Source organism: Amphiura filiformis, chromosome 8 (genome assembly GCF_039555335.1).
Source record: "Amphiura filiformis chromosome 8, Afil_fr2py, whole genome shotgun sequence".
Taxonomy (NCBI): domain Eukaryota; kingdom Metazoa; phylum Echinodermata; class Ophiuroidea; order Amphilepidida; family Amphiuridae; genus Amphiura; species Amphiura filiformis.
The window spans coordinates 47,400,057-47,413,665 of record NC_092635.1 but is presented as its reverse complement, the minus strand read 5'-3'; the positions used below and the strand labels follow the sequence as shown (position 1 = coordinate 47,413,665).

General features: G+C 38.1%; 1 protein-coding gene across 1 annotated transcript in view; it reads left to right on the top strand.

The window, feature by feature from the left end:
• The first annotated feature begins 3,846 nt into the window (after window positions 1-3,846).
• LOC140159583 (maleylacetoacetate isomerase-like) overlaps window positions 3,847-13,609 on the top strand; it is a 36,756-nt gene continuing 26,993 nt past the window's right edge. Inside the window, exon 1 of the mRNA XM_072183075.1 lies at window positions 3,847-3,927. Within this exon, the coding sequence (XP_072039176.1) occupies window positions 3,847-3,927 (81 nt within the window). The remainder of the gene's footprint in view (window positions 3,928-13,609) is intronic.

Below are 13,609 nucleotides of genomic sequence, written 5' to 3'. Positions count from 1 at the left end.
ATGTCGACCGGTAGTCTCATGTCAATGAAAAAATATACTCACGGACATGATAGAAGACCCCCTATATCGCCCGGTAGTCTCATGTTAATAAAAATAATACTCACGGACATGATAGAAAGACCCCCTATATCGACCGGTAGTCTCATATTAATGAAAACAATATCACGAACATGATAGAAAACCCCCCTATATCGACCGGTAGTTTCATGTTAATGAAAACAATATCACGGACATGATAGGAAGACCCCCTATATCGCCCGGTAGTCTCATGTCAATGAAAAAAATATCACGGACATGATAGGAAGACCCCCTATGTCGACCGGTAGTCTCATGTTAATGAAAACTATATCACGAACATGATAGAAAGCCCCCTATATCGACCGGTAGTTTCATGTTAATGAAAACAATATCACGGACATGATAGAAAGACCCCCTATATCGCCCGGTAGTCTCATGTCAATGAAAAAATATCACGGACATGATAGGAAGACCCTATGTCGACCGGTAGTCTCATGTTAATGAAAACAATATCACGGACATGATAGAAAGCCCCTATATCGACCGGTAGTTTCATGTTAATGAAAAATGTACTCACGGACATGATAGAAGACCCCTATATCGCCCGGTAGTCTCATGTTAATTTAAAAAATACTCACAGACATGATAGAGGGCCCCCTATATCGACCGGTAGTCTCATGTCAATGAAAAATATCACGGACATGGTAGGAAGACCCCTATATCGACCGGTAGTCTCATGTCAATGAAAAAATATACTCACGGACATGATAGAATACCCCCTATATCGCCCGGTAGTCTCATGTTAATAAAAAAATACTCACGGACAAGATAGAAAGACCCCCTATATCGCCCGGTAGTCTCATGTCAATGAATAAAATATCACGGATATGATAGGAAGACCCCCTATATCGACCGGTAGTCTCATGTTAATAAAAAAAACATCACGGACATGATAAAAGACCCCTATATCGACCGGTAGTTTCATGTTAATGAAAAAACGTACTCACGGACATGATAGAAGACCCCTATATCGCCCGGTAGTCTCATGTTAATGAAATAAATATCACGGACATGATAGGAAGACCCACTCTGTCGACCGGTAGTCTCATGTTAATGAAAACTATATCACGAACATGATAGAAAGCCCCCCTATATCGACCGGTAGTTTCATGTTAATGAAAAAAATATCCGGCACGGATATGATAGGAAGACCTCCTATATCGTCCGGTAGTCTCATGTCAATGAAAAAATATCACGGACATGATAGGAAGCCCCCCTATATCGACTGGTAGTCTCATGTTAATAAAAAAATGTACTCACGGACATGATGGAAGACCCCCTATATCGCCCGGTAGTCTCATGTTAATTAAAAACTAGATGGACCGCGGTTCTCGGATGTCGCGGTTTTCGACGCACAGCGTCGACCGTGATGCCTCCACCAAAGGGAGCGATGTGGCACTCACAAGTTGATACAAAGCTTCAAGCCTAAAAGAGGAGACTGAATTTGACCTTAGATGACACCTGGATGACCCCAAAACAACCTTCCAATGACTCCTGGGTGACCCCGGATGACCTTCAAAATTTTGGCTGTAAATGGTAACAATACCCACCAAGTTTCATGCCCATAGGACAAATATTAGAATTTGACCTAAGATGACCCCAAAATGACCTTTGAAAAAAAGCATCTAGAATTTCCTGACCCCAATACACCTTTTCACCAAGTCCCATCACTGTACATTAGCACATTATGCAAATTAGCTGTACTTCATTTGCATATTTTGCGCCGAAATCTACTGCATAACAATTGTATTCCACCAAAGTGCATCACATCACTTCCGAGAAATAGCCTTCTCAAATATGTGACGGACATTTTGACGAAATGACCTTCCAAAAATGTGGCTCTATATGTTGACTGTAGCCACCAAATGTCATGCCCATACGACATTTTTTATCAATTTGACCTCAGATGACCTCTGGATGACCCCGGATGCACATATGACAGTTTTTACTAATTTGACCTTAGATGACCCCTGGGTGACCCCAGATGACCCCAAAATGACCTCCCAAAAATTTGGTTCTAAATATTGACTGTACTCACCAAGTTTCATGCCCATATGATGAACTCAGATGACCCCTGGCGACCCCAAAATGACCTTCCAAAAATTTGGCTCTAAATGTTGACTGTACCCACCAAGTTTCATGCCCATCCAACAGTTTTTACTAATTTGACCTCAGATGACCCCTGGATGACCTCAGATGACCCCGATATGACCTTCCAAAAATTTGGCTCTAAATGTTGACTGTACCCACCAAATTTCATGCCCTTACGACAGTTTTTAATAATTTGACCTCATATGACCCCTGGGTGACCTTGGATGACCCCAAAATGACCTTCCAAAAATTTGGCTCTAAATGTTGACTGTACCCACCAAGTTGCATGCCCCTACGACAGTCTTTACTAATTTGACCTCAGATGACCCCTGGGTGACCTTGGATGACCCCAAAATGACTTTCCAAAAATTTTGCTCTAAATGTTGACTGTACCTACCAAGTTTCATGGCCATATGACAGTTTTTGCTAATTTGACCTCAGATGACCCATGGATGACCTCAGATGACTCCGATATGACCTTCCAAAAATTTGGCTCTAAATATTGACTGTACCCACCAAATTTCATGCCCTTACGACAGTTTTTAATAATTTGACCTCATATGACCCCTGGGTGACCTTGGATGACCCCAAAATGACCTTCCAAAAATTTGGCTCTAAATGTTGACTGTACTCACCAAGTTTCATGCCCCTACGACAGTCTTTACTAATTTGACCTCAGATGACCCCTGGGTGACCCCAGATGACCCCAAAATGACCTTCCAAAAATTTTGCTCTAAATGTTGACTGTACCTACGAAGTTTCATGGCCATATGACAGTTTTTGCTAATTTGACCTCAAATGACCCCAGCATGACCTCAGGTGACCTTGACCCACTAACCAATATAAACTTGTTCTGCCTGGGGTCAAGATGCACCCACCAAGTTTGAGGAACATGCGACCCCTAGTCTCCAAGAAAAGAAGGAAAATGGGCCACCTGACCTCAAATGACCTTTACCTCAGTATATGACCTTGAACCTCACCCAAAAAAGTAGCCAGAGTTTCTGACCATGACCCACCTATCCTGAAAATCTGAAGTCAATCCGCCCATCCATGCCCGAGATATGGCATCCGGACGGAAGCACGGACATTGCAAAAACAGTATGCCTCGCGGTGGAGGCATAAAATACTCACGGGCATGATAGAGAGCCCCCTATATCGACCGGTAGTCTCATGTTAATTAAAAAAAATACTCACGGACATGATCGAAGGACCCCCTATATCGCCCGGTAGTCTCATGTTATGAAAATAAGAGGTCCAAATCTCTCCGGTAGTCTGATGTAGTTTGTAGAAGAAGACAATATCTTTGCTAGGCAGGGTAAAAAGACATTATGAAGCCTCCCCCACCCACACTATATTTAAAGATATATATATCACGGACACGAGACTGCAGGAGTTTAATTTTTGGACCTTTTATTTTCATTAACAAGAGACTACCGGGTGATATAGGGGGTCTTTCCATCATGTCCGTGATATATTTTTTTCATTGACATGAGACTACCGGGCGATATCTGGGGTCTTTCTATCATGTCCGTGATATTTTTCTCATTGACTTGAGACTACCGGGTGATATAGGGGGTCTTTCTATCATGTCCGTATAATATTTTTTTCATTAACATGAGACTACCGGGCGATATATGGGGTCTCTCTATCATGTCCGTGATACATTTTTTCATTGACATGAGACTACCGGGAGACACACGTGGTCTTTCCTTCATGTCCGTGATATTTTTCATTGACATGAGACTACCGGGCGATAGAGTGGGTCTTACTATCATGTCCGTGATATTTTTTTTTTCATTGGCATGAGACTACCGGGCGATATCGGGGTCTTTGTATCATGTACGTGATATGTTTTCATTGACTTGAGACTACCGGGTGATATAGGGGGTCTTTCTATCATGTCCGTATAATATTTTTTTCATTGACATGAGACTACCGGGCGATATCGGGGGTCTTTCTATCATGTCCGTGATATTTTTCTCACTGACTTGAAACTACCGGGTGATATAGGGGGTCTTTCTATCATGTCCGTATAATATTTTTTCATTAACATGAGACTACCGGGCGATATATGGGGTCTCTCTATCATGTCCGTGATATATTTTTTCATTGACATGAGACTACCGGGCGATATCGGGGTCTTTCTATCATGTCCGTGATATTTTTTCATTGACTTGAGACTACCGGGTGATATAGGGGGTCTTTCTATCATGTCCGTATAATATTTTGTTCATTAGCATGAGATTACCGGACGATATATGGGGTCTTTCTATCATGTCCGTGATAATTTCTTTCATTAACATGAGACTACCGGGCGACATAGGGGGTCTTTCCATCATGTCCGTGATATTTTTTTCATCGACATGAGACTACCGGGCGATATAAGGGGTCTCTATATACTGTCCGTGATATTTTTTTTCCATTAACATGAGACTACCGGGCGATATCGGGGATCTTTCTATCATGTCCGTGATAATTTTGTTCATTAACATGAGACTACCGGGCGACATAGGGGTCTTTCCATCATGTCCGTGATATTTTTTTCATCGACATGAGACTACCGGGCGATATAAGGGGTCTCTATATACTGTCCGTGATATTTTTTTCCATTAACATGAGACTACCGGGCGATATCGGGGTCTTTCTATCATGTCCGTGATAACTTTTTTCATTAACATGAGACTACCGGGCGACATAGGGGTCTTTCCATCATGTCCGTGATATTTTTTCATTGACATGAGACTACCGGGCGATATAGGCTGATATAGGGGATCTATTTGTCATGTCCGTGATACATTTTTCCATTAACATGAGACTACCGGGCGATACAAGGGTCTCTATGACGTCCGTGATATTTTTTCCATTAACATGAGACTACCGGGCGATATCGGGGATCTTTCTATCGTGTCCGTGATATATTTTTTTCATTGACATGAGACTACCGGGCGATATGGGGGTCTTTCTATCACGTCCGTGATATATTTTTTTCATTAACATGAGCCTACCGGATGATACATGGGGCCTTTCTATCATGTCCGTGATATTTTTTAACATTGACACGAGACAACCGGATAACAGGGGGTTTTCTATCATGTCCGTGACTATATTTTTTTCATTAACATGTGATATAGCATGTATAGGGGTCTTTCTATCATGTCCGTGATATTTCTTTTTCACTGAGATTACCGATTACCGGGTGACATAGGGGCTCTTTCTATCGTGTCCGTGATATTTCTTTTTCACTGAGATTACCGGGTGACATAGGGGCTCTTTCTATCGTGTCCGTGTGCATAGGGATTCATTTACACACGACATGAGACTACCGGAGATATTTGGACCTCTTATTTTAGCTTATTTCCAATAACATGAGACTACCGGGCGATATAAGCTGATATAGGGGATCTTTCTATCATGTCCGTGATATTTTTTCATAGACAGACTACCATGTGACATAGGGGTCTTTCTATCATGTTCTTGAGTATTTTTTTTTTCATTAACATGAGACTACCGGGTGATATAGGGGTCCTCTATTATATGTCGGTGATATATTTCTTTTTCTTTAACATGAGACTACTGGGCGATTTGTCTATTTGTGATGTCCGTGATACATCTATATAATAAATATATATGGTTGAATCCAACCAAAAGTGTCCACGGGCCAAAAATAAAAGTCCAAAATAAAAATGTCTCCACAATTTTTTCCTTTTGCCCATTGATTGATGGCATGTTGGCCTTATAGGAACCAAAAGTGCCATCACTAATCTTGAAAAATAAATCCAGGACGTGTGATAGTAAATGTGACATCAAAACCCAATGTTACCTACGAATACCACTAGGATGCTTTCACTATCGCAGTGTACTAATCACCCTAAAACAAATGGAATATTCCCATTAACACTTTTTTCGTGTAATGAAGACCACGGGGTGTCAGGAAAATGCTAGCTCAACCAGAAAATATTTGTTTTATTTTTATAACGCGATCAATATGATCTTAGTCAATTTATGCTAGTTTATTTTTGAAAATGAAGTTTAGGTCAGTTTCTGTATTTTATTTATCAAATGAGTATGAATAAATTTACATATTGTATAAGAACGAGTGGGATATCTGTTTTCAGGAATATTAGGAATTATACGCATACACCTAATGCTTTATAAAATCATAGGTGAAGAAACCCGGGTATTCGTAGGTAACATGAGCGATTTAACAATTTCTATATTGAGTTTAGAGGTTCAAATTTTGCTATTATGATAATGAATGAATAAAATGGTAGTTTTTAGATCTCTTTCAGATGGTACGTCCAAATGAATAAGTGCTTTTACCTTAGATCAAAATTTTTTTGATGCTTTTAGCAAGATTTTGAACACTTCATTTTGATATACAAGTATTTAAACAGCAAATTTACATAATAAATAATTGTTGAATGAATCCGTATATGGGTAATAATATTGTCCGGGGTACCGCTTAAAGTTTTTGACAATTAATTTCCATTGGTAGGGACACTTCATTACACATGTCATGTATTATGCTGTATTCGTAAGTAACATTTCAGTATTTTGTAGGTAAGAATTAGACTTTTGGTGGATATCGCAATCAAATCTTCATTTTATAAAGCACTTTGAATGTATTATTTTCTTTATGTGCGTTTATTGATACCTGAGACCCTATCATGTATATTTAATGTCGGTTCACAGTGGTTGAAAGAGGATTGAAGTATGAAACAAAGGCACTAAAGTGACTTTAATTTGCTTAATTGCACACAAATCGCTTAAAACCGTTATTGCAGACTTGTGAAGTCCATCTTGGAGTCAGTTACGTCTTGTGGCCTTTCGTTTGAGGGCAACTATAATTAGCTTTATACTAGGGTCCACCACTGTGTTGTCTAGATCATGAGACAATGAGAAAAGTCGTTTTTGTCCATGGTATTCGTAGGTAAACTTAGCGAAAACGTCACAAGTTACCTTCGAATAAACCAATTTGGACACAAATTACTCAGAAACCAGAAGGTCGGTAAACGTTTAAAATGAAACACACATGACAGCTGACAAATCCAAGTATTTATCCCCTTCTAATCTCCTTCGAATCTGATTTTTCTTTCAAATGTGCAGACCGTCGTCTATTTCAGTACATATTTTTCAACAATTAAGCCGTGTTCAGTTTTGCATGGTGGGCATGTATGTGAATTCGCAACTTTCATTGACATATGATTTGATAGCAAACATACAGACCTTCGTTATGTACCAATATGGACATTGGCATGAATGGCGGTGTTTCACAATACTGTCATGATGTCAAATTGTATTCGTAGGTAACATTCGGTTACCGAAATTTGCCTACGAATACTTGCTTTTATTGTTGACATCTCAGAAATATTTAAACGCAGGCTAATGAAACTTGGTAGAAATAAAGAGTGTATTACCCTGCACCTATTGCTTAACTATTGTTTACTATTCCTTCAGTTTGTGGAAATGACACAGCTTTTAACATGTATTCGGAGGTAATGCATATTTTTTACCAAACCTACCTTTGTGCCATTTAGAATTTCTGGTAGCTAAACACAATAATAAAGATGTCCGAATGCAATGCATTTCAGTATTGGACATATCAAAGCTTGTATCAATTGCGCATTTATTAGTGATTTCCATTTTTTAAAGATATATCTAGTGCTATGAAAAATTGTATTCGTAGGTAATGTAAAAAATACCACTCAAAAAATTATCACAAAAAATTCATAATTATGTACAAAATGTGAAAAATTGAACAGGCAATGTTTGAATACACACCTTTCAGGAAATCAATTTAGATTCAATCCAATGACTTCTTTTCATAACTGATTTAGATGTTTTTAAAAATACCTTAAGAAATATTTTGAAAAAATGGGTAAAAATAGCATGTTTTGGGGTCTCTGTGTCTAAGTTTTTCACAGAAGGGGTCTTATTATATATGGCGCGAAGGGTATGATCAAGGCGAATAAACACAATACAAAAAACGAAGGCCAATTGATTAATACTTTTAAGTTATGGCCCTGAACATGCCGTGTACACTTTTCGTTGGATTCGACCATATGGTGGGCTTGGGGGGGGGGGTCTTCTTTACAAATAACGGAGAGATTTGGACCTCTTTCATTAACATGAGACAACTAGGCGATCTAGTGATGGGTCTTCTATAGTCCGTGATATATTCTTATATTTTTTCATTAACATGAGATTATACCGGGCGATAGTCAGTGGCGTAGATTTCTTTTTGACATTGGGGAGCTGAGGGGGGGGGGGGGGATCATGGGGTTGGAAAATTTTTCTTGAAGTATTGTGAATCCGCACCTTTTAGCGACAAAATAAGTTTATGGTATAATTATGGTTTGCGCGCGAAAAAAATTGGCATATTGAAGCTAAACTGGTGAAATATGGTACAAAAGTTGAACAAATGCGCGCGAGGCGCGCAAAAAGGTTTTTTCAGGTTAAAATAGCCAATATGAGGTTAATTTGTTCAGAAACCCACTTAGGGCCTATTGGCGTCAACATGGGGGGTGACTGTATGGACCATCTTCACTAGCAAGATATTGGGGATCCCCCATCACCCCCACCCCGATCTACGCCTATGATTATTATCAATAACATGAGTGAGACTACTGGGGATATAGGGGTTCATTTCCGTGATAAATCTTGATAGCTCTTGATATTAGGCCTATAATCTTTTAAAAAACGACGCGAGACTACCTGAGAGTTTTTGCCCTTTTCATTATCAATAACATAGGCCTACTACCTGAGCGTCTAAACATGTCACACTTATGACATGAGACAAACAGTTTGCACCTAGCACCTCTCAGTTTTTATCATCATAACATGACTAGGGCCTACATGAGGGAGGGGTAGTCATGAGATACCCTTTGGGCGGGCCTTTTGGAACCGAGTATTTAAAACATGAGACTACCATGGTATATTTTGCATTATGTTCTGATAGCCTGCTTGTCTGACCTTCATGAAACAACGTCGTAAAGTGACCAGTGGCGTGCGCAGCACATTGAAAGTGGGGGGGGGGGTTGTTCAGTTCCCCCAATGGAGTCAGATTTAGGTGTGTAAGGTGCGGTTTTAGCGTTATCCTCCGAATTACCAACAAAAATGGGGGGCGCACCCCGGGCGCACCTGCCCCCCCCCCCTCATGCGCACGCCACTGTGACGTAAACAACAATACTTTATGTAGGCCCTACTTTGATACCAAGTAGGGCCTACATTTTAAATATATTCCAGCTCCCTTCTTGCTTGAGCACTTTACCGTGGATGATTTACCTTACTTACGGTACATTTTGAATTATATATTTAGTTAATATTTATTTATTAATATTTAGGCTGTATAATTTATTTATTTTATGGATCTCGATACAATTTAAGAAAACAAACTTTCTTTATTTCTTCCTTCTTTTCTTTTCTCCTTTCTTTCTTTTTTAAAATTTATATATTTATTTATTTTAAGATTTATTTATTGAAATAATAAGAATTAGCATGCTTATCAAATTAATAAACAAGACGACTTTGGCAAGTCTAATTATTTCCCACTGCCAAAGTTTAAAGATGCGCGACGCATAGCATTGTTATGGTATTATAACACTAAATTCCTTTACGTTTCAAACGAGAGGTATTTTTCAAGGTAAATATACCGGCATTTCAGTGTGAATGATTATTTAGTGGTGTGCGCCTGTATACTGGTGGTCCTATTTGACTAAGTTGCCAGTTTATTATTAGGTCATATAAACCCGATCTTGGTAAAATTCTTATTATTATTCATAAGATGACGCACGACATGAGACTACCGGTATATAGCCAAAGCCCCGCCATATGGGGGCACACCACTAAATAATCGTCCCATTGAAATACACGTGAAAACACAAGAAAGTAAATTCGTTTTTCTACCCTTTTGCCTAAAGTTGAGAAAATGTCGTATGGATTTTCTAAAAGTATAAAGTCTGAAATTTAATAAAATTTATTTTTTGGGGTCCCTTCAGTCGAAATTTTGAGCTACGGGCACCTGAACAGCGCCCTCACGAATTTCAGCCGACAATTTCGCCTCTTTACCAGTTCCGGCCTTGATATTATTCCGACAGCCTGTCACTAATTCACAATCGATTTGAAACATTTTTGGAACAGATTTTTAATGTTGAGGTCCTACTCTATTCTTTTCATAAAAACAAGCAAGATTCACTTAAATTCAGTACTCTCTAGAGGCTGATATATTTCGCCCAGGCGCTATTTTTACCGGGACTATACAAGGTTACACCAAATGTGGAAGGATTTAGTGTAGTGCCCCCTTATAAGGAGAAAAAATTATTTTTTTCTTTATTTTTTAAATATTTTGAAAGAATAGACAGTTTAAAGAATAAGGGCCAAATATTTTTCTTCTATGTATCTTAATTACGTAATGAGAGCGTTTTTTCCGAAAAATGGCAAATGCCGCTTTTGTCAAATTTGAGCCAAAAAAGCACGTTTATCTTGCATTAGGCCTTTACCCAAAACACGTGATGTAGGCCTATCTAGTTTTACCTCTAAATGCTCAAATTGTCTTTAAATAAAAGAAAGTCACGTCAATAATTAATTGTAAGGGTCCAGTAGCTAAAAATTGTGCAGTAATTACCCCCCCCTCATAAAAACAAGTTTGGAAGGGTTTAAGGACCCGGGCAGATTTATAACCTTCAAACCAAATCAATTAAAATCATAGAAATCTTATTTTTTCACATATCTCGACACTTTGTTCAGCTTTGAAGCCCCCTGACGGAATTATTTCAAGCACGATTTGCATCTAATTTGATTTAAAATTACACATTAACATCTAAACTATCAATATAAATCGAAATTAACATAATTCAAGCAAAAGCTGACTTAAATTTTGCCTGAATTTATCAAAAGCCGATTATAGCCCCAGTTGAAAAAAGCGCCTTCAAAGGGGGCACACCACTAAATAATCGTCCCATTGAAATACACGTGAAAACACAAGAAAGTAAATTCGTTTTTCTACCCTTTTGCCTAAAGTTGAGAAAATGTCGTATGGATTTTCTAAAAGTATAAAGTCTGAAATTTAATAAAGATTTATTTTTTTGGGGTCCCTTCAGTCGAAATTTTGAGCTACGGGCACCTGAACAGCGCCCTCACGAATTTCAGCCGACAATTTCGCCTCTTTACCAGTTCCGGCCTTGATATTATTCCGACAGCCTGTCACTAATTCACAATCGATTTGAAACATTTTTGGAACAGATTTTTAATGTTGAGGTCCTACTCTATTCTTTTCATAAAAACAAGCAAGATTCACTTAAATTCAGTACTCTCTAGAGGCTGATATATTTCGCCCAGGCGCTATTTTTACCGGGACTATACAAGGTTACACCAAATGTGGAAGGATTTAGTGTATTGCCCCCTTATAAGGAGAAAAAATTATTTTTTTTTCTTTATTTTTTTAAATATTTTGAAAGAATAGACAGTTTAAAGAATAAGGGCCAAATATTTTTCTTCTATGTATCTTAATTACGTAATGAGAGAAAAAAAAAAAAAAAATGGCAAATGCCGCTTTTGTCAAATTTGAGCCAAAAAGCACGTTTATCTTGCATTAGGCCTTTACCCAAAACACGTGATGTAGGCCTATCTAGTTTTACCTCTAAATGCTCAAATTGTCTTTAAATAAAAGAAAGTCACGTCAATAATTAATTGTAAGGGTCCAGTAGCTAAAAATTTTGCAGTAATTACCCCCCCTCATAAAAACAAGTTTGGAAGGGTTTAAGGACCCGGGCAGATTTATAACCTTCAAACCAAATCAATTAAAATCATAGAAATCTTATTTTTTCACATATCTCGACACTTTGTTCAGCTTTGAAGCCCCCTGACGGAATTATAACAAGCACGATTTGCATCTAATTTGATTTAAAATTACACATTAACATCTAAACTATCAATATAAATCGAAATTAACATAATTCAAGCAAAAGCTGACTTTAATTTTGCCTGAATTTATCAAAAAGCCGATTATAGCCCCAGTTGAAAAAAGCGCCTTCAAAGGGGGCACACCACTAAATAATCGTCCCATTGAAATACACGTGAAAACACAAGAAAGTAAATTCGTTTTTCTACCCTTTTGCCTAAAGTTGAGAAAATGTCGTATGGATTTTCTAAAAGTATAAAGTCTGAAATTTAATAAAATTTATTTTTTGGGGTCCCTTCAGTCGAAATTTTGAGCTACGGGCACCTGAACAGCGCCCTCACGAATTTCAGCCGACAATTTCGCCTCTTTACCAGTTCCGGCCTTGATATTATTCCGACAGCCTGTCACTAATTCACAATCGATTTGAAACATTTTTGGAACAGATTTTTAATGTTGAGGTCCTACTCTATTCTTTTTCATAAAAACAAGCAAGATTCACTTAAATTCAGTACTCACTTGAGGCTGATATGTATCGCGCAGGCGCTATTTTTACCGGGACTATACAAGGTTACACCAAATGTGGAAGGATTTAGTGTAGTGCCCCTTATAAGGAGAAAAAATTATTTTTTTCTTTATTTTTTAAATATTTTGAAAGAATAGACAGTTTAAAGAATAAGGGCCAAATATTTTTCTTCTATGTATCTTAATTACGTAATGAGAGCGTTTTTCCGAAAAATGGCAAATGCCGCTTTTGTCAAATTTGAGCCAAAAAGCACGTTTATCTTGCATTAGGCCTTTACCCAAAACACGTGATGTAGGCCTATCTAGTTTTACCTCTAAATGCTCAAATTGTCTTTAAATAAAAGAAAGTCACGTCAATAATTAATTGTAAGGGTCCAGTAGCTAAAAATTGTGCAGTAATTACCCCCCCCCCCTCATAAAAACAAGTTTGGAAGGGTTTAAGGACCCGGGCAGATTTATAACCTTCAAACCAAATCAAATTAAAATCATAGAAATCTTATTTTTTTCACATATCTCGACACTTTGTTCAGCTTTGAAGACCCCTGACGGAATTATTTCAAGCACGATTTGCATCTAATTTGATTTAAAATTACACATTAACATCTAAACTATCAATATAAATCGAAATTAACATAATTCAAGCAAAAGCTGACTTTAATTTTGCCTGAATTTATCAAAAAGCCGATTATAGCCCCAGTTGAAAAAAGCGCCTTCGAAAGGGGCACACCACTAAATAATCGTCCCATTGAAATACACGTGAAAACACAAGAAAGTAAATTCGTTTTTCTACCCTTTTGCCTAAAGTTGAGAAAATGTCGTATGGATTTTCTAAAAGTATAAAGTCTGAAATTTAATAAAATTTATTTTTTGGGGTCCCTTCAGTCGAAATTTTGAGCTACGGGCACCTGAACAGCGCCCTCACGAATTTCAGCCGACAATTTCGCCTCTTTACCAGTTCCGGCCTTGATATTATTCCGACAGCCTGTCACTAATTCACAATCGATTTGAAACATTTTTGGA